The 26,962-nt window shown below is 57.6% G+C and overlaps 16 protein-coding genes and 1 non-coding gene across 17 annotated transcripts; 6 read left to right on the forward strand and 11 right to left on the reverse strand.

Annotated features, from left to right (window-relative positions):
• Positions 1-149: 149 nt before the first annotated feature.
• SCHCODRAFT_02617511 (Sm-like ribonucleoprotein) lies at positions 150-1,339 on the reverse strand. Its single transcript, XM_003033064.2, has 5 exons — positions 1,260-1,339; positions 905-1,207; positions 789-849; positions 582-738; positions 150-528 (listed from the first exon to the last, which is right to left on the reverse strand). Exons 1-5 carry the CDS (start codon positions 1,260-1,262, stop codon positions 513-515), a joined length of 540 nt encoding a protein of 179 aa, XP_003033110.1. The 5' UTR covers positions 1,263-1,339; the 3' UTR covers positions 150-512.
• Positions 1,340-1,464: 125 nt separating this feature from the next.
• SCHCODRAFT_02598084 (uncharacterized protein) lies at positions 1,465-2,719 on the forward strand (the record flags this gene model as incomplete). Its single annotated transcript, XM_003032460.1, has 5 exons — positions 1,465-1,472; positions 1,518-1,634; positions 1,687-1,823; positions 1,877-2,598; positions 2,681-2,719. The coding sequence occupies 5 exons, from the start codon at positions 1,465-1,467 to the stop codon at positions 2,717-2,719; spliced, it is 1,023 nt and encodes a 340-aa protein (XP_003032506.1).
• Positions 2,720-3,114: 395 nt separating this feature from the next.
• On the reverse strand, positions 3,115-5,416 carry SCHCODRAFT_02213880 (FAD/NAD(P)-binding domain-containing protein). The gene is made up of 6 exons (XM_003033065.2): positions 5,343-5,416; positions 5,013-5,290; positions 4,574-4,962; positions 4,123-4,389; positions 3,999-4,049; positions 3,115-3,922 (listed from the first exon to the last, which is right to left on the reverse strand). The coding sequence occupies exons 2-6, from the start codon at positions 5,233-5,235 to the stop codon at positions 3,248-3,250; spliced, it is 1,605 nt and encodes a 534-aa protein (XP_003033111.1). The 5' UTR covers positions 5,236-5,290; positions 5,343-5,416; the 3' UTR covers positions 3,115-3,247.
• Positions 5,417-6,331: 915 nt separating this feature from the next.
• Positions 6,332-6,553, forward strand: SCHCODRAFT_02471566 (uncharacterized protein; the record flags this gene model as incomplete). Its single annotated transcript, XM_050342703.1, has 1 exon — positions 6,332-6,553. A coding segment is annotated over one exon (222 nt), but the record flags the coding sequence as incomplete, so codon positions are not given.
• A 396-nt stretch (positions 6,554-6,949) lies between these two features.
• SCHCODRAFT_02698715 (uncharacterized protein) lies at positions 6,950-8,724 on the forward strand (the record flags this gene model as incomplete). The annotated part of the gene is made up of 7 exons (XM_050346924.1): positions 6,950-7,083; positions 7,134-7,368; positions 7,418-8,016; positions 8,074-8,254; positions 8,307-8,377; positions 8,427-8,537; positions 8,592-8,724. The coding sequence occupies 7 exons, from the start codon at positions 6,950-6,952 to the stop codon at positions 8,722-8,724; spliced, it is 1,464 nt and encodes a 487-aa protein (XP_050200914.1).
• A 520-nt stretch (positions 8,725-9,244) lies between these two features.
• Positions 9,245-9,880, forward strand: SCHCODRAFT_02496193 (uncharacterized protein; the record flags this gene model as incomplete). Its single annotated transcript, XM_003032462.1, has 1 exon — positions 9,245-9,880. The coding sequence occupies one exon, from the start codon at positions 9,245-9,247 to the stop codon at positions 9,878-9,880; it is 636 nt and encodes a 211-aa protein (XP_003032508.1).
• A 149-nt stretch (positions 9,881-10,029) lies between these two features.
• SCHCODRAFT_02534740 (uncharacterized protein) lies at positions 10,030-11,470 on the reverse strand. The gene is made up of 3 exons (XM_003033066.2): positions 11,458-11,470; positions 11,375-11,407; positions 10,030-11,327 (listed from the first exon to the last, which is right to left on the reverse strand). The coding sequence occupies exons 2-3, from the start codon at positions 11,393-11,395 to the stop codon at positions 10,215-10,217; spliced, it is 1,134 nt and encodes a 377-aa protein (XP_003033112.1). The 5' UTR covers positions 11,396-11,407; positions 11,458-11,470; the 3' UTR covers positions 10,030-10,214.
• A 353-nt stretch (positions 11,471-11,823) lies between these two features.
• Positions 11,824-12,441, forward strand: SCHCODRAFT_02617530 (uncharacterized protein). The gene is made up of 2 exons (XM_050344816.1): positions 11,824-12,173; positions 12,225-12,441. Exon 1 carries the CDS (start codon positions 11,860-11,862, stop codon positions 12,142-12,144), a length of 285 nt encoding a protein of 94 aa, XP_050200915.1. The 5' UTR covers positions 11,824-11,859; the 3' UTR covers positions 12,145-12,173; positions 12,225-12,441.
• Positions 12,442-12,759: 318 nt separating this feature from the next.
• On the reverse strand, positions 12,760-14,023 carry SCHCODRAFT_02617533 (uncharacterized protein). Its single transcript, XM_050344817.1, has 3 exons — positions 14,001-14,023; positions 13,879-13,939; positions 12,760-13,821 (listed from the first exon to the last, which is right to left on the reverse strand). Exon 3 carries the CDS (start codon positions 13,705-13,707, stop codon positions 12,940-12,942), a length of 768 nt encoding a protein of 255 aa, XP_050200916.1. The 5' UTR covers positions 13,708-13,821; positions 13,879-13,939; positions 14,001-14,023; the 3' UTR covers positions 12,760-12,939.
• Positions 14,024-14,454: 431 nt separating this feature from the next.
• SCHCODRAFT_02495124 (uncharacterized protein) lies at positions 14,455-14,976 on the reverse strand (the record flags this gene model as incomplete). The annotated part of the gene is made up of 1 exon (XM_003033068.2): positions 14,455-14,976. The coding sequence occupies one exon, from the start codon at positions 14,974-14,976 to the stop codon at positions 14,455-14,457; it is 522 nt and encodes a 173-aa protein (XP_003033114.1).
• Positions 14,977-15,104: 128 nt separating this feature from the next.
• Positions 15,105-15,422, reverse strand: SCHCODRAFT_01198552 (uncharacterized protein; the record flags this gene model as incomplete). The annotated part of the gene is made up of 1 exon (XM_050341221.1): positions 15,105-15,422. The coding sequence occupies one exon, from the start codon at positions 15,420-15,422 to the stop codon at positions 15,105-15,107; it is 318 nt and encodes a 105-aa protein (XP_050200917.1).
• An 802-nt stretch (positions 15,423-16,224) lies between these two features.
• SCHCODRAFT_02746207 (uncharacterized protein) lies at positions 16,225-17,958 on the reverse strand. Its single transcript, XM_003033069.3, has 3 exons — positions 17,867-17,958; positions 16,444-17,815; positions 16,225-16,392 (listed from the first exon to the last, which is right to left on the reverse strand). Exon 2 carries the CDS (start codon positions 17,790-17,792, stop codon positions 16,455-16,457), a length of 1,338 nt encoding a protein of 445 aa, XP_003033115.2. The 5' UTR covers positions 17,793-17,815; positions 17,867-17,958; the 3' UTR covers positions 16,225-16,392; positions 16,444-16,454.
• Positions 17,959-17,976: 18 nt separating this feature from the next.
• Positions 17,977-18,048, reverse strand: SCHCODRAFT_t87. Its single transcript has one exon. It is a non-coding gene; the product is annotated as a tRNA-Met (tRNA).
• Positions 18,049-18,397: 349 nt separating this feature from the next.
• Positions 18,398-19,055, reverse strand: SCHCODRAFT_02617541 (FK506-binding protein FKBP12). The gene is made up of 6 exons (XM_003033070.2): positions 19,021-19,055; positions 18,905-18,962; positions 18,786-18,852; positions 18,667-18,725; positions 18,555-18,610; positions 18,398-18,494 (listed from the first exon to the last, which is right to left on the reverse strand). The coding sequence occupies exons 1-6, from the start codon at positions 19,021-19,023 to the stop codon at positions 18,411-18,413; spliced, it is 327 nt and encodes a 108-aa protein (XP_003033116.1). The 5' UTR covers positions 19,024-19,055; the 3' UTR covers positions 18,398-18,410.
• A 2,042-nt stretch (positions 19,056-21,097) lies between these two features.
• Positions 21,098-24,246, reverse strand: SCHCODRAFT_02617546 (glycoside hydrolase family 47 protein). Its single transcript, XM_050344818.1, has 12 exons — positions 23,889-24,246; positions 23,720-23,840; positions 23,253-23,434; positions 23,094-23,202; positions 22,938-23,037; positions 22,789-22,887; positions 22,500-22,718; positions 21,985-22,415; positions 21,733-21,902; positions 21,651-21,668; positions 21,227-21,553; positions 21,098-21,153 (listed from the first exon to the last, which is right to left on the reverse strand). The coding sequence occupies exons 1-11, from the start codon at positions 24,191-24,193 to the stop codon at positions 21,415-21,417; spliced, it is 1,893 nt and encodes a 630-aa protein (XP_050200918.1). The 5' UTR covers positions 24,194-24,246; the 3' UTR covers positions 21,098-21,153; positions 21,227-21,414.
• A 499-nt stretch (positions 24,247-24,745) lies between these two features.
• Positions 24,746-26,169, forward strand: SCHCODRAFT_02665151 (uncharacterized protein; the record flags this gene model as incomplete). The annotated part of the gene is made up of 3 exons (XM_003032463.2): positions 24,746-25,069; positions 25,108-26,059; positions 26,108-26,169. The coding sequence occupies 3 exons, from the start codon at positions 24,746-24,748 to the stop codon at positions 26,167-26,169; spliced, it is 1,338 nt and encodes a 445-aa protein (XP_003032509.1).
• A 249-nt stretch (positions 26,170-26,418) lies between these two features.
• SCHCODRAFT_02617550 (uncharacterized protein) lies at positions 26,419-26,960 on the reverse strand. Its single transcript, XM_050344819.1, has 2 exons — positions 26,931-26,960; positions 26,419-26,875 (listed from the first exon to the last, which is right to left on the reverse strand). Exon 2 carries the CDS (start codon positions 26,851-26,853, stop codon positions 26,566-26,568), a length of 288 nt encoding a protein of 95 aa, XP_050200919.1. The 5' UTR covers positions 26,854-26,875; positions 26,931-26,960; the 3' UTR covers positions 26,419-26,565.
• Between the last annotated feature and the right edge of the window lie 2 nt (positions 26,961-26,962).

Consider the following 26,962-nt stretch of genomic DNA (forward strand, 5'->3'; position numbering starts at 1 on the left):
GAGCATCGACGCCACATATTGCGTATGGTACCGACCCCGCTCAGCCCTTGAAGGGGGTCTGGTATGATACCAGTACGAAACCGGTTTCGAACCGGTAACAATGGGTGTTGGTAAGTTTCCTAGGGTATCATCCGCAACGCTAGATATGACGATGGTGGACTTGGTTCTGATGCTGGACTCGCTACCGACAAACAAGAGGTTCCATAACCCGCCAGCACAGATACACTCGCTGCAGTCAGCGAGGACGAAGCAACGTCCTTGCACGAAAGCAAGCCAGTCGACAACGCTGAACATGCAAAACGCCAGTGCGCAAATTGCAGCCGGTAGGTCATTACGCCACAAAATGGCCAAGAGCATAGCAAACTGTCAGAAAACAATGAGATACAGTTGAACAGGATGATACTTGAGTACAAAGAACAATAGACGCGCGTAAGTACAGCTCGGGAATCCTTCCTCCGCTTTTTGCGACAAGATCTTCATCAGGGGGGTGCACGGACCAGAGATGGACCAGACTATTGCGGCTGGAAACTGGGAAGATCCAAGTCAGTACGACGCGGCGAATCAAGAAGGATTCGACGCACCCTGGAGGGGGAGGGCCTCCTGGCCCACCGAAACCTGGCGGAGGGAAGGGCATGCCTGGCGGGAAGCCAGGCGGACGGCCTGCAAAGCCAGGGGGAGGACCTGGCATACCGGGCGGCGGGAAGTTCATCGGCGCTCCTTGGAATGGCGGGGCGCCCACTGCGATCGTGTTAGTCATCTGCGCGTACGGAACTCGACTGAGTACGCACTCGGCGGCATCATCCCCATCCCACGACCCGCGGGCATACCGCGTCCAGGACCGACAGGCAGCTGCAAAGACCACGATCAGCCATCGTGCACATTCCCATCGTTCACTGCTACGTACCGCGCTCTTCTTATCATCCTCCTGCACCGGGGGCGGCGACTCCACGCTCAAGCTAACCACTGTCTCTCCGCGAAGGATGACGAGCCCGAGAGCGCGCTTGACCTCCTGCTCCGGCTGAGTCTCCTGGCCGGGCTTCTTCTTCGGCCGTATCCTGCGGAACTCTTCGCATTCTGCAAGCACGAGGTTCATATGCCTGTCAAAGGCCAGCATCTGGCCAACAAGCTGCCGCCCATCGTTGATCGTGACCTTGATGCGCCAGTTGATGAGCGCGAGCATTTTGCCGCCTTTGGATTTGGGGGGAGGCTGGGGGGCAGGGTAAGCATTTTTGTAGTGCTTTCGTGGGACATATGCTCACCATGATAGGCGGAGGATCCTGGCGTCGAGCTCAGGGAAACGATTAAGACGATGGTGGGGGAAGGAGGAGAACAAGGCGCCGCGCACGTGGATTTGTTTGCGCGAAAAGGCGCCGACAAATATCACGTCGCGCACAAACGCGTCTCGCGACCTGTGTTCGCGAACGCATCTCTTCCCTCGACCACCATCATCCCATCACCGCAATCATGTCGACGTGAGTGGCGCCCAACTGAATTGATGCGTGCTAAATTCACTTCAGCAGCAGCACGCAGGAGAAACCTACCCTAGAATCTGCGGTGGACAATGGCAAGCGCGCGTTCGCGCTCAAGAAATTCGAGGAAGCCGTCGACCACTATGCGACTGCGCTCGAGATTGCGTGCGTGGCCTAACATCTATGCACTGATTGTAACGTCTAACGCGCACCACAGAATAGAGAAGTTCCCCGAAGACTCGATCGAATTGGCGGACCTACACTTTACCTACGGCAAGGCACTGTTGGAGAACGCCATCGCTAACAGTGGCGTCTTGGGCAAAGCAGAGCCCGAGGGGGAGAACGAAGATGAAGGTGCGCTCCCCATAAGACCCCCGCTGCGCTCAGCTAACCCGATCCCTCCTTAGCCCCCGCCACCAGGAAAGGCGGCCCCTTCCTCTCGTTCTCCGGCGACGGCGAGGACGAAGATGGCGCCGTGGACCTCTTCGCGCAAGCAGCGAAGGAAGTCGCCGCAGCCGACGCCGCTCAGGCGGAGGGCGCCGGGGAGGAAGACGACGAGGACGACGCGGAGCCCGAAGACGACTTCAACGCCGCCTGGGAGGTCCTCGAGGTCGCGCGCAGCATCTACGACAAGCACGCGGGCAGCGCATCCGAGGGCGCACCGGACGCGCTCAAGCTCAAGCTCGCCGAGGCCTACATCTCCCTCGGCGACGTCTCGCTCGAGACGGAGAAGTTCGAGCAGGCGATCCTCGATTATGAGGAGGGGACGAAGCTGAAGGATGCGCTGCTGCCGCTGTCGTCGCGCCAGCTGGCGGAGGCGCACTATAAGCTCAGCATGGTGCTGGATATGACGAGCGGGCGGTTGTCGGACGCGATCCGGCATGCGGAGCTCGCGCTGAAGAGCTTGGAGTTGAGGAAGGCGGAGCTGGGGGAGGCGTTGGAGAAGGGAGAGTATGGGAAGCCGGCGCCGCCGCCAGCGGAAGATGTGAAGGGCAAGGGGAAGGCGTCGGGTGCGGTCTTTGGCGCGGATCCTGTGTCGACGCTGTCGAAGAGCGCTATCGAGGCAGAGATCAAGGACCTGGATAGTTTGTTGGAGGATTTGGGTCTGAAGGTCGGTCGGGTTGCAATCGTGTGTTTGTGCATAAAGCTGACCTCGTCCACTTAGGTTGATGAGTTGAAGACCTCGCCGAACGAAACCCTCCATGGCTCAGCACCCGAGCTTGCACAAGCAGCACTCGAGAAGGAGCTGAATGGCTCGGCCACCCCTGGGCTATCGTCAAATATGCCAGTACGTATCTCTCCCCACTTCATCATGTCTCCAATGCTGACTGGTATACGCAGGTCAACGACCTATCAGGCATGGTCAAGAAGAAGAAGAAGCCCGCCGCTGTCGAACCCTCCGCTTCCTCCACGCCTGCGCCTGCCGACTCACAACCGGGCCAGTCACCGCCAGGGAAGCGGAAGGCGGAGGACGAGCCCAGCGCGGAGGAAGTGTCGGCGGAGAAGAAAGTAAAGTTGGGTGTATAGACGGGGTTTCTATTGATTTCTGTTTGACGAGGTTTCTGTTCGTATATTCACGACAGCTATGTTCATGACGCTTTCATCTTTTGCTTTGCTTCAAGTATCGCTGTATCAGAAAGGACTAATATATAACACGGGTCCACACAAGGGTACATAAAATTTCAAATCCGCTCATATAGAGTTACCTAGTCGCTTCAAGTCCCGTGAGTTGTCGTCGACAGTCCCACCACTTGCTCTTCACTCCGCCAACATGCCCTTCACTCCGCCAGCAACCTCTCCGCCTCCTCGTCCCAGCGGCGCACGAACCGGCTGCTCGGCCAGCTGTAGTTCTCCGTCGTGAGGCAGGAGACCTTGCCGAGCTCGCTGAGCGCGCCGTAGTGGGGAGGTAGGTCGTAGATGTTGGTCATTTGCTTGACCTTGGAGGCGGCCTGTTCCTCGGTCTTGACCTTGGGGGTGTTCGCCTCGACTTTGTCTTGCTCTTCTACCTTTGCCTCCTCTTCGGCCTCGGACTTGGCGGTGGCCTGCTCTTCGGCCTTGGACTCAGACTTCGCCGGCACTGCCGCGCTTGCATTCTCCGCCACGCCGCCGAGGACGGTGTCCTTCACGTCCGTGTCCTGCAGCTCGCTCGGGAACGCGGACTCGCCTGGAAACGCGCTCTTCGCCTCGTCCGGGAGCGCGCCCTTCACCTCGCCCGGGAACGCCAACGTCGACTCCCCCGCACAGAGGCACACCTCGGGCCTGAGCGCCGGCTCGTCGAGGAAGGCGAGCTCGTACACCTTGCCCTGCAGCCGCGCGCGCTCCTGCACGTAGTTCCCGATGGGCACGCGCAGGGTGTTGTAGGTGGAGACGATGGCGGCGATGGCGGCGGGCGAGGGTGGGCCGGCGTCCTTTGATAGGGCGCGGTTGAGGCAGCGAGCGAGGATGATGCCGTCCTGGGGGTGTGTTAGCACTGTGGGTGGGGGTGGTGGTGTAGGGAAGGGGGGTCATAGAGCGAAGCAGGATACGTACCTCGATGCTCTGCCCGGCGCCCGCGCCGAGGTGCTGGGACATGGCGTGCGCCTGCGATTCGGTGATGAGTGATAGCTACTTAGGCAGATAGGCCACTAGCCAGCTGCAAGAACCCATTACTCACCGAGTCGCCTAGCAGGATGATCCTTCCATCCGCGTACTTGGGCAGCGGGCTGAGCTGCATGATCGGCCACTTGCCGATGCACTTGAAGTTCTCGACGAGGACCGTCGCGAGCTCCTCCCACCCCTCGAAGTACGGCAGGATCTCGTCGTTGGTGGCTTTGGAGCCCGCGCCGCAGGACGCGATGTGCGTGCGGTCCTGGGTGAAGTCGGAGTAGGTGGGCACGACGTTGACGTAGCGGCCCTGCGCGATGGGGTAGCTCGTGATGTGCTGTTGGGGAAGATTAGTCGACGGCGCGAGGCTATAGGTAGCATGCGGGATCAGGGGGGCGGGAGCAGCATCAGGAGGGGCAGGAGCATCATCAGCGGGCGACGTATCATGGGCTCGCCGAGCGGATAGGGCGGGGGTAGAGGAGGTGGGGAGGAGATGGGCAAGTCTATATCGAGGCACACACCTTATCCCGTCCGATGTACTGCACAGGCTTCGTCAGAGATGGGTGCCCGGGGTACTTGGCCTGCAGCTCCTCGGAGGGGATCAGCCCGCGGTATACATACGTCCCCGTCCACACAGGGTCGGTCTTGTCGTCGCGCTCGGCCTCGGTGAGCACTCTCGCCTGCACGAGCCGCTCGAGCAGCGCGGGCCGCACGTTCGAGCGTAGCCCATCCGCGCCGACGACGATGTCGCACGTCTCCGTCGTGCCGTTCATGAACTTGAGCACGACCTCGGTGTCCGTGGGCGTGTCGACGGCGAGGAGGCGGTGCGCGAGGTGGACGTGGATCTCGGGCGAGAGTGCGTCGAGGATCATCTGCTGGAAGCCTGCGCGATGGAGGGTGCACATCGGGCCTAGGGTGCATCGGTTGAGACTGGGGGGCGAGGGTAGGGAGCATACGTACCTGGGAGGAACATATCGTGGATACAGGTACCCTCGGGTTGGTCGCTCTTGCGCAGGCTGAAGACCAGCGACCCACGGGGCTCGATGGTTTCGAACTTGTGTAGGACGTCGCCGAAGCCAAGGTCATGGAGGAGGCCGAGCGTGCGCGAATAGAATACGATACCAGCACCGGCCTGGTTGAGTTCATGCGCTGCCTCGTAGATGTGGACGTCCAGGCGAGACATGTCGCAGTGACGCTGGAGGGCAATGGCGAAGCATAAGCCGCCAATTCCACCGCCGCTGTAGCAAAATCAGTGATATCCTCGGTGTTGAAGGCATGGAGTACTTGCACGATAGCAATGCGCAACTTCTGAGGAGAGGTCGAAGTCATTTTGCTGGAGAGTGTTTGGTCGAAGTGAAGGATGCGGTCGAGCTTTTATACTGCAGGCGGAGTCGTGATATCAGCGGCACGGTATATAAATGAACGCAAGCCAACCATTTAGAGGAGCGAAGCAAGGACGACAGGAATGGCATATTGGCGAGCGGGCCTGATACACGCCCGACGTAGGCCGTGATGTGTCTGGTGCGGTACTGGCAACAGACGCCGTGTTCACCGGGCTCCGTGGCTGAATACGCCCAGAGACCGGAAGTGGGTTGAGTGTTGTCGAGGGAGAGCCAGGACAGTGGGTAGCCGTAATGCTTCGAGCAAATATGAACAGTTCGCAGGCGGGAGCGTCCCGCGTTCATCTGTGGTACGCCGAAAGCGATACGGCGCAAGGCACAGTACACCTATCGCCAAGGTTTCAGCACGCCGCTGCCCCTCCTTTGATGTGACTGTGGCTGGTGGCATTCCCCGTAGACGTGGGCCTCGACAAGGGTTGTATGGCCGCGTGAGGCCGCATGAGGTGGGGAGGTCGTGGCAATCGCTTTAGGTCACGGTTGAACGATAGATTACAGGCCTTCGACAGGCGGTATGGCACCAAAGCGCTTAACGAGCGTCTCCGCAGACGTCTAGAAACCGGACACGATATCCGACTGCCTCAGAGAATGCCATGAAGTTCAGAACGAAGTTCGAGTTGATGGCCTGATCGGAGATTGATTTCACTGGGATTTTGTGGCGCAGGGTTCAGCGCGTCTTCTCTCGAACCACCACCTGCGCTGCCCAAAGTTGCCGTATCTGCAATGCTCTTCCCTGAGGAGCTATGGCACAATATCTTCACCCAACTTATCGACATTCCGACCGATGAAGAGCTTTTTGACGAACGTTCGGACGAACATAATTGGGGCGCAAGGTGGCAGACTACGAAAGAGGACGAGCGAAATGAGAGTCGTCGCCCACCGTCCCTTCTCCTGGTCTGCAAAGCATGGCAACGCATATGCACGCCCATCCTTTACCGAACTGTCATACTCCGCCAAACGGGACAGGCCGACGCGCTCGCAGCGACCCTCGCTCGTCGATCCGACCTTGGCCCAAATATCAAGCGTCTCCGGCTGCATGGCGCCTATGGCCATAGCACTCATGCAATTTTGAGGAAAGCCACGCAACTCTCCCTTCTATTCCTCCAGTTTTGTCTTCGCTCAGTCGACAATATCTCCGGCCTCGTCTCCGGACTTCAGCTTCCGCAAGTCAATCCTCGGCACCTCTTTTTGACGGAAGGAGGTTTGCAAACGAAGTTTCGCACGAAGTGCATGGAGACCCTAGTGGGGGTCATTGGCAAATGGACAAATCTCGTGAGCCTCAATCTCGTCTTCGTCGCACGTCTGACTTACCCGCGATGCTAGCAATCCGTACATCTCCTCTTTCAATATGAATGGAGCTCGGGAGAAGACCAAGATAGGATATCACTGTTCTGTGCTATGGCGTCGTGCCGCAGCTTGCGGCGTGTTCACATGAGCGGAATCACCGATGTCGTGTACATTCGAGCACTCCGCGCCCTCGCCCAAAGTCGATCACTCGAAATGATACACTTTCTAGAGGAGCATAACGGCAAGCCATCTCACAACCCCGATGGTGTCACCTACGACTACTCCCTGGACGAAGCTATTGCGGCGGACGAGCGTCTGCATGCACTTTGTATCTATGAGACGCACGAGTGAGTTCGAATATGGGAAGACTGTCTAGCATGCTCATATATCGTGTCAGCGGACAGATGGAAAGGGCCGATTTGCAACAGGTGACTTGTTCTGAGCCCGCAAGTCCTCAATACGCGGCGCCGGCCCGCTTATATCCTATGGCGGGCCAAAGGGTGGACATCCAGGAGAAAATATGGGCGCTCGTGTTCACATTGTATACTGCGACCGATTATATCGAATGGCCTTACCCAAACGAGCAGCCGACACATCCCACGCGTCTGATGTTGGTCTGCAAACTCTGGAGGGTAGGTCAGGAACGTCAGTCCGGTTGTCGGCGCTGATAGTTCTAGACAGCGCGTCCTACTCCCACATGTGTACGGCCACATCATCTGTACGAAGGCGACACAAACCAAAGGCCTCGCAGAGCTCTTCCCAGATCGGCCAGACCTCGGCGCTCTCGTCCGGGTGCTCACCCTACGCAACGAAACGTTCGAGAAAACCTACATACCACTCGGCGGCATCATAGAGAACGTGCCAAATTTGCGCGTGCTCAGCGCCTCCGACCATGACCACGTCACTGACGACGGTCAGCGCGTTGGCGACCCGGGCGTCCTTACGCTTCAGTGGGCCGAGTTTGCGGCCCTCGCGCGTGCGGCGCCTAATCTGGAGGCAATACGGGATCTTAGGGTCGGTAAGGAGTATATAGAGTCGCCGAATCCCGCTGCCCCGCCCGCGGCTGGGAAGGGCAAGCGCATGCAAGCTCATGGGAAGGAGTTGACGGTGTCGGTTGGCCCCCTGACCCCCTTCCGCTCGCTGCGCGTTCTGCGCTTCGATGCCCCCGTCAAGCTTGCTTTCACGGGCTCGACCGTACCGAAGGATATGTTCTTGGCGCTGGAGGAGCTGCAGCTGTATTCTTGCCACACGTCTCTTCTGAAGCTGTTGATTCTCTGCGAGTAAGTCGACTCATAGCGGATCTCATCGCCCGGCACTAACCTCTGTATGTTTGGCAGAATGCCTCATCTTCGCATCTTGGGCATGTACGGTCGCGCGCTAGCGTGTCGGGATGCGGGGGACTTTTTGAAGAAACACGGGAAGAACATCGAGGAACTCAACCTCAAATCCTTCCCCTCGGACGATATCTTCAAGACTTGCGAGAAGGTGAAGAAGTTGCGCGTCGAGGAGAAGAAGCCGGTACGTAGGGCGTTCTTGCAGGATGTTTTAGACGCTAACATGATCGTCAAAGCCTCCTGGGTATTCCACAAAGGGCTGGGCGTCTTCGACACTGGAAAGCGTCTTTTTCGTCTCTGAACTATCGTGAGACTGTGTTTGATTGTCGTTCGCATTCTCCTGACGCTTACTACAGGCAACTGAAGCCGTCGAATCGTCCGTGGATGCCTATCCTGCTTGACTTGGACGCGGGTAAATTGCCTGCGCTCGAATCGGTTTATATGAGGATTCGGTGGCCGTCTGGAGAGTGAGTTCGCCATTTCACTCAATTGTGTGGTTATGGAAGTCTGACCGCGCGCAGATTCGATACCAAGAAGGATTTCTGGGTCCCACTTGCCGAAGAGCTGCTAAATAAGGGGATTAAGCTACGCGACGCCAGGCATGGACTTTCTTGGATCCCGCGAGTGGGTTTGCGCTCGAGCTTGAAATGGTGATCAAAGTATTTTTGCGTCATTCTTCTTGTCGCTACCTTACCTCACTCTATCTAATGCGCCTCAGCTATTGTTTCCTTATTTTTGCAGAAGAAAACGAGTCATTCCCCGAATCAACAGCCTGCACACTCGAAAGCACGTAATGCGTTTCACTCCACCTTGTTCGCCGTGCTCTCAGCACCTCGGGGCTCGGGCACTGGTGCTCCACCCAAGACTCCAACTCCCTTACTTCTCCCTCTCGCTTCTCTCGTAGGGTCTCGTCGACTTCCTTCTCCCTCCAGGCAAGATGTTTTCTTGCCGCAGCTGCAGTTCTGGCACCTCTCCGAATCCCGAGTTCGTGTTCGTTTTGCTAGTCCGTTTATGCCCGGGCATCTCGTCTATAAAGGCCCCTTCAGAGTGGAGTCCTCTTTCAGCACTCCAGTCGCACTCTTTCGACCGATCCGCTCTACCTCGTCGTCGCCCAGTCGCTTCAGCACATATCCAGTTTCAACTTTCAGCCGCCAGCCAGCACCCACATCGCATCATGCAGCTCATCGCCCTCGTCACTCTCGCCACCGCTGTCGCGGCGGTCCCGCTGAATTACTTCACGAGCCCGTCGCCGGCTACTGCGGCTGTCCAGCCTACGAATGTCGCGCTGAACCACCCGACGGGGTCAGGGGCATCGACGCTAGGCGGCGGCGATGTTAGGCTCAACCACCCTACGAGCCCGCCCTCGGCGTCCACGCCACTGGAGCGTCGGCTCAACCACCCCACGGGGACAGCGGCCACGCCTCCTGCGCGTCTCAACCATCCGACGTCGCCTCCCGCGGTGTCCACGCCTGGTGGCGGCGAGGTCAAGCTCAACCATCCGACGGGCACCGCTGCGGCGTCGACCGCGCTCGAGCGTCGTCTCGACCATTTCACGAGCCCGACCGCGGTGTCAACGCCTCCCGTGCGTCTCAATCATCCGACGTCGCCGCCGGCGGTGTCCACTCCTGGTGGGGGCGATGTCAGGCTCAACCACCCAACGGGTTCTGCGGCGGCGACCCCTCCGGCGCGTCGTGAGCCGCTGAACCACTTCACGCGCCGCGAGCCGCTGAACCATTTCACGCGTCGTGAGCCATTGGATTACTTCACGCGTAGGGATCCGCTCAACCACCCGACTGGCGGTGCTTACTGAACGCATCGTGTCGTCGATCATACCGTCGTTAGATAATGCTGACTACCTTGCTCGCAATCTCCCCTTCTACCTTACGACCCCATTCACTACCTAAGAACATCACTCGTTAGACATAGAATATCGATACCAAGCACATGAACACTCACTTTACACGCCAACATCTTTCCGCTGTTACATTGTCATTGATCAGCGTTCACGCAGCGTTTCGGCATGAAATTCTGACTTACCTCCTCGAGCCCTTCAGTGAGTCTTTCCTTCGTGGCCATCCTCGGCCTCCGATCCCGAAGACGACAGCTCGCTCAGAATGATCTTCCCGTCCTCGTTGAACACAAATTCATCGTCCATATTGTCGTCCTTGGCGGGTTCCTCTACAATGAACTGCGCCTGCTCTGGGAGGAGCTTCTTGATGCGCTTTCCGGTCCTTGGAAGATAGGCATAGATCCACCACCCTGAGTGTGCTCAATCTGCACTTCGAGCGCGCGAGAAAGGCATAGAACTCCTGGTGCGGCCAGTGCCATTCGGGCCAGTCGTCCGTCCTCACCGCATCCATGCCGCTGACCATCTCCCAAGACACTTTCAGCTTCGAGAGGCGCGGTGTCTCCAGTAAGCCAAAGATGTAAGCGAAGTCCGTTGGATCGTCGATGCTGAGGCGGAACGAGGTGAGCTGCGGGAAGGAGAGGGTGGAAGGATAGAAGACTTGTGTGTTGCTGTCCGCTGTGTATAACGAGACGTCGAGACGCTTCAGCGCGGGGCACTGCACGAGCGCGCGAAGCGCCGTGTCCCACTCGATCCAGCCGGTCACGAACTTCGTGAGCTGCGCATAGGGAAGGTGTGTCGGGATGAAGTCGTCGACTACCTGCTTCCACGTACGCAGGCGGGGCATCTGGCTGAAGAACCTAGTCGAGCAGCCGGTCCGTGAACTGCCCATGATCTTGACGGACTCCAAAGCAGGGTCCTGCATCGGCGGCGCGTTGGATTCAATCCATCTGAGAGCCGGGATCGAGACAGACAGAAGTCGAACACGATGGAGGTGATCGAGGATTTCGGTGAACGCAGAAAGACCTTCGTTTCCCGACCCTCCGTTTGGTCTCGGAAGCAGACCCACGTCCCCGCCGGTGATGGTCAGAGCGAGGAGCTCGGGATTAGATAAGTGCAGGTAGAGCGAGAGGATCTTCCTGAACCTGCGCACAAAGCGCCTCGAAGCACCTGTCTGCGCATATGCACGCTCAATGACGGTGAGATCGACGTTGATCTCGCCCGCCCAGAGTTTGGGATCTGCGCGTGCGATGTTCCTCCAGCGCTGGCAGACCTGATTGATGCAGAAGGCAGGGAAGTAAGACGCTGAATCTCCGTATGCATATAGAGTGAAGGCGAGTTCGTTCCTTGCGCATGCGTACGCAAATATCTTGCAAAGCAATCCGTTCGGAATGCGCGCAATAGGCGAGTTCTGAGTTATAAGATCAGGACGAGAATATGAAACCGTGTATAGCTTACGGTTGTGCGAGTCTCATTCATTCTTGTATCGAGCTACAGACTTTCATCAGAGGGACCCCCACGGTGAGGTATCGTGTACACACCAGGAGACGAGCTCATGAGTGTTTGGAAAAAGCAACAGGAGTGAGCGCGTCACGGTGTCCCACGCCATCGGAGACTGCCGAATTCCGATAGTTGATATTCTCCCTCTCCTTGCACGCCGCTTCCGACTCGGTATATGATGCACACAGCATATATACCCTGAGTAGTGGACTGTACAGGATTGTATAAAGAGGTAGCCCTGTAAGCTATGCAGGGCCGCATGCCTGCGGCAATCCCTGCCCTCGAGCTTCAGCCGATTCATTGAGTCGCGCGCTTTCCCCTGTTCCGGGACAGTCAGCAGTCCGAATGCTTGAGTAGATTCATGAAAAAGGACAGCATATATAAAGCGGCGACGAAAAAGCTCAGTCAAGTCAAAGTCCCCAGCCCAAGCTCGCCACTCATAAATGAAGACGCCCAGCATCACTATCTGCCTAGCGGCACTTGCAGTAACAGCGAACACTGCTGCCGCGGCTTGGAGCCACGCAGAAGCTACGGCTGCGGTCCCGGTACCGGAGAATCCTCCCATCTCGAGCGTGATACCGACACCGCTGAGCGCTAGCGCGACTTCCACCAGCCCGCTGTGCTTGTCGACGGTGACATGCGCGACCACCACCCCGGGCGTTACCTCGGACTGCTTCACGGAAGTGCCGTGCCCGACCAGTACGGCGGCCAAGAAGGTATCTGCCTAAGGAGCAGAAACGACGCGCACGGTCCATAGGTGAGAGGGAGGCAAACTTCGTACCTGGCCTCGCGCTGACACCTTATACAGGAGCATGGAATGCGCGACCGGATGCGTTGCCTCGAAGTCACTTTTTCCCCGTCACAGAACATATCGTAACTCAATGAAGACGTTTTGATCACCATGTCGATGAGTTCTGATATAGAATGTGCTGGTAGCGTTCAGTGTGCGTGCGAGTACATCGAGTACCTGTGATGAGCGTCAATCTCGCGATAAACCAATGCCATTGTCAGATCATACCTGCTATCACGCTTCCAGGCGACGCCGCTTTCCCCAACTTCCTGCATGTTTGGCGTCAGTGTGTTATATTGAAGAGATCTGAAGGCTACGAACGAGCGATACACATCACTACGTGACGGATACACGCCCACAAACATCGACTTGGGAGATGCAAGGATGACTCCGTAGCGCATGATAAGCGTCGTCCGATATATCGTACCCAACGTAAAGTATGAGGCTCGTCGGATGCCCGTCGCACTCCAGGAACCTCGAAAATTCCTCAGACGGCCAGGTCCACCCGGACGTATGCTTGGGTCTATCGAGTTCCAAGAACTCCAAAGACGGCGCGTGAAGGCAGTGCAAAAAGCTCTTGAGGACGGAAAGAGAGGCGGCTTTGAAGACACAGTTCCAAAGATTTGGCAGCCAGGCGTTGGCTGGAAATTGACGAGCCCAACGATCACCTTCATCCACCTCGACCTCAAGGTCCTCCAGCGCGTCGCAGTGCGCGAGTATCTCCGCCATGCAGCTATAGGCAATAGCTCCCAGCTTCATATGAGTGAGTTGCTCGAAGGGCAGGCTCGGCAAGATGCCTTGATCTTCCTGCGTCCAAGATTGAAGGCAAGGCGCATACCGGAAGGACATCCGGTCCCTTTCTTTCGGCTGTCGCGTCGAGCACACAGCCCCTTACGAGGCGCTCGGGGTACTGGCCGTCACTGATGTACTCCAGGATGTTGCCGGAAATGGTGCAGTCTTCCCACCGCCAAAAGCTCTGTGATAGTGCGCGAAGGAGGCGACGAAGATCGCCGTAGCACTCGTCTTCCAGAACATCCGGAAAGGAACTCCAGTACCTATTGATACCGCCCCAATACATCTCGACGGACAGACAATTGTCGCCAGAGCGCGCGAGATAGAGGGACATGACTATGCAGAAGTCGCGCACGTCGTTTTCAGGCGTCATCAGTCTCTCCATGTCGATGCTGATGAACGCTACCCAAAGCCGGGTATCATAGAGCGCGATCTCCCGCCACCGCTGGCACACTCGGCCCAGCGAGCGCGCGGTGACCATATCCGCACGCAGTGGGTATGCGAGGGTCTTGTCTGCGCAGGCGTAGGAGAAGATATCCTCCCAAAGCTCAGTGGGGACGCGGTAGACTGGCGCGGGGAGCTCGGGCTGTGGCTTGGAGGAGCTGTCCTGTCCGTCGCGTACTTCGAGACGCGCAAGAGCCCAGTCGACTGTGTTCCAAGCGTCCGCATGTGTGTCGCCGGTGCTAGAAGAAGCACCGGCGCTAAGCATGTCTACAGTGATGCCCCCTTGGAGGGAAGGATGCGTTGACAGAGATGTGGTGAAAATCCGGGAGAGATAGGCGGTCAAATGTCAACGCAACGCGATCAAGCCCTAGTACACGTCCTTGGTAGTAATTAGATCAGCGAAGACAGTCAGGCCTTCAAGAAAGGAGGAGCGCACGTCACGAAAATCCAGAAAAGGAGGTCGAGGAAGAAAGAGTAATCTGGGCAACGGCAATGTGCTTTGACTCGGAAGGTGAGCGATCGACCGCGACTTGGGCAAAGGTTAGGAAGCGCACACACTTTTGAGGCAGTATATGACTTGGCGTAAATCAGAGCCACGTCAAATCTCAGCACGAACACGAATAAAACCTCGGACGAGCGAGATGACTGTAGCGGACAAGGAAGGAAGGGAGCCGAAGGCACGTGTGCTGCGCGTGGTTTGTTCGGAACCGTTACGGTCACGATCAAGTCACATTCAAGTTTGCTCATCACCTACCCTCGCATGCTCGTCGTGGGGGATTGAGTTACGTGCTACCCTTGCGTAGCGATGGCTTTGGAAGAATTGAGGGCAGTCTGATACTGGGTCGGTCCACTCGCGAGCAACATCGGTGTACCCGACAACTCCTCTTTTCAACATACTGAGTACAGTACGTGTACCCCGCTACATGCTCCATGCTGAGCTGCCACTGCACGTCGTAGCCTGCAGGAAATTTATTGCACACAAGCTAGTTTTTACGCCGTGGCTTCGGACTTCCTATCGATGACGGTTACAACAGATGGATGCTTCAACAGTGTTCTCGTCCGCGAGATGCTCGATACGCGTTACAGATATTGCCACAACGCTCGGGAAAATGACGCCTGATACACTTCCATATACGCGATACTTATCACCCCATCCTTGCAAGTCCATTCGCGACAAGGATGGTGCGCGGAGCACGCGGAAGAGACAGGTGAACGCAGAAATAACGCGCGTCTCAAAGACGAGAGTTTCAAGCCGAGAGAGATTCACGTCGTCGGCACTCAAAGGCGCCAGCTTGTTCTCCGACCCCGGCCAGTCGTGTCCTCCATAGAGCTCATCTTGACGCCAATATACCTGAGCTCGTCGCCCCCACGGAGAATGTCGGCGGAAAAATTGGGCACGATGGCCCCCGTAGACAAGCTGGTGAACTGCTCGAGCGGCAGATGCGGCCAAAATCTGTTCGCGACGTGCGTCCAGCGCCACAGTTTTGCCGCACTGTACTGACTGAACAGATGCGTGCTCATTCGCGGGCCTCATGGGTCGCGGAGGTCGACGCACTCCACGAGAGCAGGCTGGTATCGGCCCAGGCCAATACTGTCGAGCATGTATGTCATGAGGTCGGCAGAGACGATGCAGGTCTCCCAGGGCGGGAAGCTCTGCGCGAGCTAGATGCACAGCAGGCACACGTTCTCGGAGCGTTCGAGCTCTTCGGCGCGCTCAACGGCGTCCGCGGCGCTTTCCGGTGTCCACCAAGAGAGGTCGGCGAAGAGCGGCTCCAAGCGGGACCGGTCAAGGTAGAGGGACATGACCAGGCGAAAGTGGCGTACGCCGTCTCCAAGCGCCGCCCGCGCGGCATATGCCAGCAAATCGCCGACGCTAACGAGCAGAGACGGTGTCCAGAGTCGCGTGTCATGCTGTGCGATGGCGGCCCAGCGCTGGCAAACGTGCGTCAGGGTGAGGGCGGTGAGCATCGAGCTGCGCATCGGATAGGCGATTGTCGTGTCTGCACAGGCGTGGTGGAGATATCGCCCCAAAGCTCGGTGGGGACGCGGGGCGCTGTTGGGCAGAAAAGGCGGCTAGGCGGTCACGGTGGGTTTGGACTTCGGCGGTTAGGGCTGCGAGCTGTGCGAGGGCGCGATCGAGGTCCTGAATCTGTGGCTCGACTGCGTCGGGGGCATGGGTGTGCGCAGTGCGCGATGAGGAGGAGGGTACGTGACTATCGCGGATGGACTGGAGCGTGTCTTCATCTGGATGGATGAAAGCGTCCACCGAGATGTGAAGGTCGCAATTCGAGCAGAGAAGGATGGAAATCATTGTCACTGCGACGCGATCTGATACACGTCCTCGTTTGTGCCTGAGCAGTACGTTAGCCCCGGATGATCGCCAAGAAGTAAGAGCTTCAGGTATCGTGGGAGGAACAGGCTGAGCGATGCAAGGTAGTCACTCGAGCTGCACGAATTAGTCATGTTCAGCTTCCGAGAGGGGAGGATGCATGGCCTCGTACAAGCTCAGGAAGTACCCTCGGACCAAAGACGTCTTCGACCTCAAAGTGAACTAAAGGAGAACAATTTATGGACTTGACGGAATCGCGGGAAAATTTCGAATGAAAGGGCGCGAGATGACCGTTGGAGACAAGGAAGGAAGGGAAATACGTCGCCCGCCATGTGACATGTGCCTTGTCCGTTACCATCATGTTCATTGTCTACGCTCGCTGCTTGCGCGCCTCTCTTGAAACAATACGAAGGCATATATGTTTCTGACCCGTTTCCGGGCATCTGATCAGTGAACATAGTAGGAAGCCCGTCGATTTGCGAACGACCTTGCCATATTCCAACTGACTTTCTTTATAATGGCTGCGACTGTTTTCCATTACAATCACCACAGCATCTAAATTTCACCTCGTTTGACAATTGCGAACCTCGCCACGCGCGCCTCTCAAAACCGAGTCTGCACCTTCAGCGTTGTCAGCATACGTCGCGCCTAGGAAAGAGAATCGGAGCATACCAGTAGAATTTTCAGGCGACCTCAATTGATCTACGACCATCGAGCTCGACGACACATGGGTTCTTCAATAGTTCCCCAATTCTGTCGTCGTAGGGGCTGACATATAGTGATACGCCACCCGAGGTACGTTCTAAGAACGAATGCATGCTTGGAGCGAGAGCATCCCAGTCCGACTTGGTGAAGTGCGGATGACCGTACGGTCCCGGACCCAGCGTCAATCGCGACAAGGTAGGCGCGCTGAGACTGCGCAGGATCCGATTAAGCGCAAGAGAGGTGGCACCGGCGAGAGAGAATGCCCGCAGGTGGAGGAGCGTGGCTTGCGCAGGGATATAGCAGGTGTACTTTTCATAATCGACTATGGAGACGTCAAGCACCTCGAGGGACTCGCAGGAACGAAGGATCTCTGCCATGAAGCGGTACCGAATGGAATCCGCTCTCAGGTGGGTGAGCTGCGAGAGCGGCAAAGCGATCTCGAGTGCCATAAAGTCCTGCGTCCAGCGTGTAAGATTCGGGGCATCTGAGAAAAGATTGTAGAGTCTGTCGTCATCGCGCATCTGGCCAAGTATGCAGCAGGATACCAGAAGTTCGGGTGTGTCAGGCCATGGCTCGCGATTTCTGAGCATATACATCAAGGCATTGCCCGCGATGATGCACTCCCCCCACCTCCAGAAGTTTTTGTAGAGCACCATGAGGAGGAGATGTGCATCCTTCGAGTGCCTCTCGAGATTCAGCGGGGTACGCCCCGGGGACTCCCACGTGACCTCGAGGGTGAGAGGGAAAGAGCGAGACTGCGCAAGGTAGGAAAACACAGCCAAACGGAAGTCGCGCACTTGGGGCCCCAGCACGCCCGCCGCAACATCCGTCACCAGGTCGTCCACGTCGAATAGCAAGTGAGGTGCCCATAGCTGAGGATCGGATTGCGCCATGGTTCGCCACCTGCTGCAGACGCGACTGAGGGAGAGCGCGGTGAGCATTTCGCTCTCTAGGGGATATGAGAGGGTCGTTTGAGCGCAGGCGTATCGGAAAATGTTCTCCCAGAGCTCGGGCGGAACACGTCGAACCGGCGCCGCGAGCGCACGCTGCTGCTCAGAGAATTCAGCGAGCCGGTCGCGGTATCCTTGCACCTTCTCGGTCAGCGCTCTAAGCCGCTCGAGAACGCTATCTAGCTCCTCGATTTGTGACTCGACTACACTCGCGGCCGCGTTGTGCGCGCGGCATGAGGACTCGGAGGGTATCTGACCGTCGCGGATGGATTGAAGCGCGTCAAGTTCTGTGAGGAGATGGGATGGGTCGACAGAGACAGAGTGGCCGCACTGAGTACAGAGAGCAATGTGATTCTCTCCTTCCATGGAGACAAGATTCTTCGCTCGCCCTATAGTTCGCATCAGCTGCGTGAGTCGTAGTCATCAAATCTCAGACGCACTGAACGCGAGTCGAGGTCAAAAGCCTCTGATTGAGGACATAGGGACGAAATAGTGTCAGTCTCCGTACAAACAGTGGAACAAAAAAGGACGGGGCCAAGCCAGTCTTCAATAGCAGCAACTTGTTTCGATCAAGTGACCTCGGGGTTATGAGCCCCGCGCGCTTCCACTGCGCCATGCTGCTGAAAGTGAGAGCAGTATTGGACGTATATGACTCGTCTGAAGAATGGCCATAAAGCTGGCACGTGGCAGGTACAATGACGTACTTACTGACTTCAGCTGAGCCTTTGTTCTTGTCGTCGTAACAAGCGCGATTTCATTGGAACCGACCTTCAGCGGTTGAGTACAGGCGAGACTGTTCTCTTCGATATCACGGCGTCTGCGCCCCTCTCGGTCCCCTCGAGCATGGAGATGATTAATGATTCGCCAAAAAGTACAAGACGGGTACAACAATGCACAAGGTCCATATTAAAACACGAAGCGACGAAGGTAAAACCCCGGAGCGATGCCCGCACAGGAAGAGCGATGCCCAGAAAGAACAAGAGACTACTGCAGCGACAGAAGCTCGACCTCAAACGTGAGGGTCGCATTTGGCGGGATGACCGGGGGGAAGCCGCGCGAGCCGTACGCCTGAAGGAGCCAGAGATCAGCTTCGCATCGGTGGAAGGAGAGAGAAGCAGGTTGACGCACGTAGTCCGGGGTGCAGATCAGGCGCGCGGTGGTGCCGACAGAGAGCTGCGGGACACCTGCGATGGGCGTAGATCAGCGCGTGAAGACAACAACACAAGAACTCGCGACGCACCCTCGTCCCAGCCCTTGATGACCCGCCCCACGCCGATGGCCGTCTCGAACGGCGTTCCCCTGCAACGCGATCCCGCGCGATCAGCCACAGCGCGCGTACAGATGATACACGGCACGCACCGGTCCCGGCTCGAGTCGAACTTGGTCCCATCCTGCAGCGTACCGACATAGTGGATACTGACCACCTCTGCGAACAGATCAGCACAGATCGCGCGGCGCGCGGGGGCGGCGGTGCTCACGGCCTTTCTGCGGGAACGTCTTGCCGTCGCCGGGCTGGATAACTTCGACCGTGACGCCCTGGGGGGCCGGTGAGTATGCTGACGCGAATATCGGTGGCGCGCGGGGGGCCACGCACCATTGTACTCAAGACGGATGGATACGGGGTGGGGTAAGGGAGAGATAGCCGGCGCGGCGCGCGCCCGGTTTTATAAAGGCGAGCATGCTTGGATTTGGCATCATCGATACGGATGGACGCCAGATTTCGATCTGCACAACAATGGACGACAGAACCGAAATCGATATCGATGAACGCATACGAATAGGAGCCGCCCGTGCCCGGCGGTCACTGGGCACGAATACTCCATTCCGAGATCATATCGCCATACAGCACATAATGCAGCCCCGCCCGAGCCCACCGCGGCTGGAGCAGGCGCGACACGGGCGAACGTGCGGCGCGGAGGACTTTGGACCTGTTTGCTCGATTCGCCGACATCAACTTCCGCGTGATCAGGGTTCGACTTCAGCGACCTCCGCGTCCAATCTATCACCCCGTCCCGCGCCCTCGAATCGGGCATGCCAGCTGACAGGAAAAGAATATCGATGGGAGGGCGCGCAACAGAGTTAAAGTCTGCCTTTTACCCACCCTCCCCGCGCAAACACCCCCGCGCGTACACGTACGCGCTACTTCCCATATCAGGCGCGCCATCCTCACCCGCGTCTATCGCCGAGCGCGAGGAAGAAGCGCGGCCCGCGCGCAGCCCCCCGCGAAGGCGCGAACGCGGGCCTCGCACGTCAGCCACCACCCAGCCCCGTCAAATAACACGTCAGCTGCCCCGCCCACTATCGTCGCCTATCGACGCGCGCGATACCGTCGAAGCGCGCGCACGTCCTTCCCCCCCACTCACGATCGACACCCCCACGCCCGGCGCATTTGATCCCCGCCGCGCGAGATGATGAGATGAAAAGCCTCCGGCGGCGCGGCGCGCAGGGCTTGCCCCTTGAATGGGCAGCACTTGCCCTCCCTGCGCACAGATCGCCCCGCATCTTGCGGAATGGGGTCGCCGCCTGGTCGCCGGCGTTGGGGACAGACTCGCCGCATGCGGGAGGCGGGGCCCGGGTGTGGGCTGCCTGCACGCGGGTGCGTACTTCCTGCCGCCTGCGCGAGACGGGGACCTTTTCGCTTCCCAAATGACCTCGCAGATGGGTGGCGCGCACGACTGGGGGTCGACCCTCACGCGGGCTCAACCCCACGCGACGGCTTGACCCTCAATCCGCGTGAGGGATATACGCGGGGTCCGATGGCGTCCTCTAGCCCCTCCAGCTGCTCGTCAATCGACATGAAGGTGCGCGCAGCCGCGGCGATATAATCGCCTCCTGGAGGATCCCGAATCGAGGGAGGCGATAGGAGTGGCCATACTTCTCCCTTCTTCCCGCGTCCTTCCCCTTCCTGCAAAAAAAGGCATCGCCGCGTCCAGATAAGAGAAAGACGACGCGTACCTGCTAGTGCTATCAGATGGTGAACGATTGGGGAGCCTCAGCCTTGCTCCCCTTTATTCGTGCCACCTGAGCAGGACGGCCGCGCGGACCCAGATGAAGGTCGCTATCGCAAACACCCCATTTTCTTGGATAAAGGTCAAGGAAGGCCGCCCAGTGAGGCAATCGAGCATACCAGCGACCTTGCGCGTAACGGCATGCTTACCCTGGACGGACGGTATCTGTCACTGCTGCAGTAGAGCGGTAGAGCTGGAAAGTCAGTGATAGAATTTCCACGACAACTATTGGGTGTGGCGCTCTAAAAAACCCTGATTCTGAACGCGAGACGCGTCGAGCAGGTGACCGCGCGAACAAGGCGGAACAGGACGCACCGCCTTGACCATTGCCATCGAACCGATCCCGCCGATCTTGGGCCTCATGTTCTCCTTTGAACCATTTGACCGTGTACTCTGTTGGAAGAATTTGACCGCGTCCTCTTCAGCGAATTTGACGGCGCGGCTTTGTGGCACGTCACGCGCGCTTGCGCATTGTATCCGGATCGGGCAACCTTTGTCTCCGCCCGGCTGTTGTCATGCGCGCTACCGAGTGCGCCATTCAAAGCGTGTGGGGCGTAGGTCGTGTCGGTGCTGGCGTTGGATGGCGTCGAAGTGCTTGCTGAGGGCGACCCTCCAGAACCTGAGACTTGAAATACCAGCATCTTCAGTTTCGAACTCGAGGGATCCGATGGCAATAATAAGCGAATAATATTGATAGATAGATGATATATCGTCCTGCGCTGAAGTACTCGTGAGCCACCGTCAACAATGCACACCCGAACCACCGGGCGAACAGATCAGACCGCGACGCACCAGAGGCCTGCTTCTTGCGCAGCACGGTGGCTGCTTCTACGCTCGACGGCTGCCTTCTACACTCGACGAACTTCCCTCGCTGCGTCTCAAATTTCTCGTGCCGCGTCCCTAATCATCCCCCTCATCGCTTCTCTCTACGTCTCAATCGCATCCCCAATCACCCATCGCCGCGCCCCGATCTCGCCTCATCAGTACCCCACTCCGAAGCGCGCCCTCTCCTCCGGCGTCCACTCGATCACGGGGAAGGGATGCGCCTCCGTGTTCAACACCCACTTGTCGAGCGGGAGCGGCGTGTCGCCAATGAAAGTCAGGTAGAGGTACTTCAGCCTGCGAAAGCAAGAAACAGAATGCTCGTCAGCATCCGTGCACAAACACGACCCTGGGAGGCGGAGCATATAGTCAGATGAAGAAACGCGCCACATACGTCTCTGCGAAGAAGTAGCTGATGGTGGGTAGCGGTCAGTGGCGTGAGATCTGGGTGAGAGGAAGAGGAAAAGGTGACGTACCTGGGCATATCATCCTGCTTCACCCCCGGGGTCGACTCCACGGAGCGCAGGCTCGCATACCCCGACGTCGTCTTCGTGTGGATCTCGATGGACTCGAAGATCTTCCACGCGCGCTCGCGCCACCGCGGCTCGCCCGTGATCTTCCACAGGAGGTAGAGGGATTCGAGTGTCTGTGCAAGGGGTGGGGGATTAGCATGAGTTCACGTGCCTCCCACAAACTCAAACGGTGGATGTACGAGGCAAATAACTCACCTCCGGCCTCAACAAATACTCATTCTTCTTCAGCGCGTAGTCCCTCCCATACGCGCCTCGCACCCTATCCTCCTGCGAATACACCACCGGCGCCTTATCCCCCACCCCCGGCGGCACGCCCCGCGCGCCCGCCCTCTTCCACGACCGCAGCGCGTCGATCCAGAGCGTGCCGCCGAAGGTTTGCGTCTTGGGTCGGTTACTTTCGGTGCCACCTCCTCCAGCGGTCTTGGGCGCGAACCACCCGCCGCCGATTCCAGCGCCCTCCTCGGGCATGGAGGTGTAGAAGATCATCTCGTCGGGGCCGAGGCCGGTGGGCATGTCTGCGTAGGTAAGCCAGCAGGTCTGCGCGAGGCCCTCGGCGGCCCAGAGGTGGACGTCGCGGAGGGAGAAGCCGCGCAGCTTTTCCCATTCGGCGCGTTGGGTGGGGTGGTCTGGGAGGTGTGTGGATGAGTATAGTTGCATTGAAATGAGCATTGGCTCGACGATGTAGATGGAGTTGGGGAAGAGGCGCTCACCTCTGTCAAACGCGTCCGCGAAATCGACGTCATCCAGCGGGAGTTGGTCGACGCCGAGCGCCAGAAGACCGGGAAGGAAGCACGAGAGGTGTTCGAAGCGGTGGGAGACCTGCGCGTCGTGGCTCGTGCGCGACGGCATCTTGTCGGTCACGTATAGGAGGTGCCGGGTGGGCGAGATGTACATGAGCTCGGTAATGATGTGCGTGGCGGTGCGGATGTCTGGAAGGAGAGGGGAAGGGAGGGGAATGGTGAGTAAAATGCAGGCGACCAAGATGAAGAGGGTTCGTACAGAGTTGCAAGCTCTCCTGATCTCGCTTTGCGGTCAAGAGATATTGCTTCAATAGGTACTCGTGCGCGCTGTCTGCCTGGGCGCCCGCTGATACGCTTTCTGTGACATCGTCAGTCGAGGAGCTCATTGGATGACGGGCCATAGCTCACGATCATGCGGCGTCCCGTCTGTAGTATTCCACCCTATAGGCATCATACCACCCGTCTCGTCGTAGTTGGCGCGGTTGATGATGTTGATGACGTTCTGCGCCTGTCATTGGTTGTTAGATGAGTGCCATACGGGGAGGAAAGACACGGAATGCGCACTCTATCAAAATACTCCTTCTTACCAGTCGCCTTCGCGAGGTAGGTGTACTCGAGCTGCAAGCTGGCGATCTCGGCGAGGATACCGATGTCAGGGCCTTGCGTCGCACCTCTACCAACGTCAACCTCCGCAAGCTACATGTTCATCAATCGTATACTCACGTCTGGGGATTCACGCCATAGTACGGTAGGCCGCTCAGCGTGTTGAAGACCGGATCCAGCTTGCGCGCCAGCTCATCGGCCTTCCGCAGCAATATTGGTTCCTTATTGGGTGAGATGGCGTACGCGGAGAGCATGCCGCCCAGGTAGCGAATGACGGTCTCGAAGTACGGTGCGAAGCGGCCCTGCAGAGGATGAGAATCATGGAATACAGAACACGATGACCCGAGACTTCATGCGCATGAACGAGACTCCAGTCCCAGCCGCGAAAGCCAGAGGCTACATGCAGCCGCTTGTCCAAGACCTGATCCCTGGCAGAAGACGTGTAATGGTATTTCTTTCTTTGTTAACAATCGAGAATTGCAAGGCTGGAGGATTATGAAGGGGATGGAGGTTGCGACAATATGTTACAAGAAAAGGACATGGAAGCGGACGAGCGCACTCGCTGACAAGTAGGCGCACAGACGTACCTCTTCCATGTTGAATTCGATGTCCTCTACATGCTTGAGCGCGCGCTTGTACTCGTGATCGAGACCCATGAGGATCATGGTGTCGAGGCCATCGAACACGGTGACGCCCCAGCCATTGAAGCTACCGATCGTCAGCTCAATTACAGAAGGTAACAGTATAGTCACGCACTTGTCTATGTAGGTATTCGAGATCGGTTTCAACTCGTCGTGCGGGGCGGCGTACTGCTCCCAGCCATGGTATGCATGACGGAACGCCTTCTTCACCCGTTCGGCGCGGTTGTCCCAGACGGACTGCGGCAGGATCTCGGGTTCGACATGGACTTCAACAACGGATGACTGTCGCACGCCAGCGGGGGTAATGAACTGATAGAGAAGGTATAGCGAGGACAGCAAGACGGAGCCGTAGACCCAGTTCCGCAGCTGTGGGCGATGGCGCAGCGCGAGCCATGTCCTGTGGATCTGATGGCGGTACATGTCGGTGTCAGCTTGCATGGGCTGCTTTCTATGGCAAGCTGGTGGAATCTAAGGGTCCATGGGGAGGATGGGGAGATGGTGGGGGAAGACAAGGCGACTTGGGCGCGCAGGCAAGATCAATGACCGCGGATACGCAGCAGCACGTGCCTTTGCCTCCGTCCGTCGCGCCGGAGGTGATGTCATCAGCGACAGTGGACCCACAACTTGACTCTGGGTCTCATCTCGATACGCAGCGACACTCGACTGAGGCGAGGTGCGCGGGTTTCCCTTATGCATTTGACCGCGCAGACATAGGAGTGATCTTTAATCTAACCTCAAGATATAGCTTGTCATTTAGAGTGCGTAAATCCAACGTGGCTGCCAAACGGAGCACACGTGCAGATATCACATCCTGTCTTCCTCGTTGCTCAAATTCTCTTCGGTCAACCTTCCACCTGCTTCACCAGAATCTCCTTGCATCTTGAATATTTTCAGTGCGTCGGGGAGCTATCACCATGGTCGACACAAGCAGCTGACGCAGTCATCCAGAGCAAGCTAGAAAAACATCTCGCAATGTCAGGAAACCATCACATCACTCTCTGCACCAACTGCGGCCACTCCGTCTCTATCGACCTCTCGCTCGCTCCAGAAGAGGAGGTGCTTCAAGCTATCCGCGACGGGCACATACCCTCCGAATCCTCATGCCGTGCGCACAACGCGGCAGCGGATGCGGTCCAGTCGAAAATTGACGAGCTGGAGCGGCTCATTGAGCGGCTGCAGACCTTGACCGAGGAAGTGGAGGAACACCGCGATCGACTCATTGAATATTCTGCGCTCTGGCGGCTCCTGTTCGACTTGTACCAGCCGAGCTCTGGGAGACGATCGCGATCTTCCGATGTGCATGCGCGGAAACGACCCTCGAATACCTCCTCAAGCGCGACATGCTCACCGCACTCTCTCTCGGCCTCGTCTGTCAGAGGTGGCGTGCTATCGCTCGACGCGATACCCGGCTTTGGGCGCCTTACCTGCGATTTAACGTCTGTGCGCTCATGTTTGACTCGGATCTTGCGGCAAAAATCCTTGGGGACGAAGTGCGCGACTTTCGTGCGGTCGTGGCTTGCTATCTCGAACGTTCCCGCATCGAGCCGCTCCGCCTTCACATAATGTGGCGTGGGCTCAAAGAGATGCCACAAGAACTGCAAGCTTTCTCGGAGGACGCGCACCACCTGCTCCGCAACGTATTCGCACATTTCTGGAGATGGAGGAAGTGTACCATTGCCGCTGACGTGTTGGAATATATGCTCGAGCACGAACCACGCATCAGGGTGCCGAGCTCGCTGGAGTACTGCTCCGTCATTGACCCAAAGGGAAGTCATCGCCGGATCGTTCCTTTATTTGCGGACGCACCGCGCCTCACGCGCTGGTCACATTCAGGCCGCGGGCTCTACGAACCGAATCTTCCATTCTCGCAAATCACGTATTTCGATGCGGAATGGACTTCTGTTGAATATCTGGGGCAAATACTGCGGTCCTGCAAAGCTCTCGAATACCTTGACGTCTACGTAGCCGCTGGGAGTGACTCGCATCTCAGCGATTTCCCTTCGCGCGCCTCGCTCCCGCATCTGAAAGTACTCGCGCTCAAAAGAGCATCCAGCTCCCTCGTGCATACCGTCCTCTGCCTCCTCAGTGCGCCCATTTTGGAGTATCTGATGCTGGATTTGAGATTCGGTCAGCCGTGGAGGGAGTCCCTTGCGGCAGAGTCGTACTCGCTCTTGGAGCGAACCTCGGGGAAAATCTCTTTGAGCATCAGCATGACTCTTTCTGGCGACAGACTTCGCGAATTCCTGAGGCATCCACGCATCGGGTCGGTCAATGGCTACATGCTGAGTATGTGCCCATATTAAGTACTGACATAGCTGGTGCTGCATGCTCTAGCCTTCTCCTTCGGTACAACGTGCACTGATGCTGATGGCGCCGGATGTGGGGATAGAAATTAGGATGATTGTTTTGAGTGCGCCGTTCGCACTGTCGGCCTCGGACTTTTGGCTCAACAGAGGTGACGTATACGTACAGCGAAGGACGCTGTGTTTTGTCTTTTGTCAATGGATACCCGTTCTGTTTTGATAACACAAGGACCTGACACCCAACCGTCATTTCCCACTCTTGTTCAGCTTTGTCTGTTCCTTCGTCTCGATTCCATTGTCTTTTACTTCAGTATCGATCAGTACAAGTACAAATATACATTCTTCGCGTCATGGTTGGCTTTGTCTTCCTTCCGGGTATATATACAAAATGAAGGGCCTTCGTCGCGCTTCTTCCCTTCCCTCCTCTCCTTCGGCTATCCATCAGCCATTCCCCGTCTTCTTCTTGGCCACCCGTCGTGCGAGTGGCCTTCAGCTTTGGGGCCCCGTCGCGGAAGGTATTGCGCGGAGTGTCGCGGTGGCCCATTCGCGTCCACGGTAGGGGGGTGTAATCGGCGTAACCCGATAATCGACCGCCGAGCGCGTCAAAGGGAAATGCAGAGGTTGCGATGCCGGGCGCGCTATCGTACGCATCGTTAGATGCGCCACTGTGCACTTTCCGGGCGTGCTATGTGTCGGCGGGTTGCGCGTCGGCGTGCCCAATGCTATCAGAGACATGGACCTCAGCAGGCGCCTTGCTGTAAGCCATAGAGCTGGCATGCTATAGACGCCGTTAATCAGGCTGAAGATTCGATCAGCATCTACCACTTCCTTGAAGACGAACGCTGATAACTCACTAGTTCAACTCCTCATTGAGGCCTCCTGGGCA

Source organism: Schizophyllum commune, assembly GCF_000143185.2.
Source record: "Schizophyllum commune H4-8 unplaced genomic scaffold SCHCOscaffold_4, whole genome shotgun sequence".
Classification (NCBI taxonomy): domain Eukaryota; kingdom Fungi; phylum Basidiomycota; class Agaricomycetes; order Agaricales; family Schizophyllaceae; genus Schizophyllum; species Schizophyllum commune.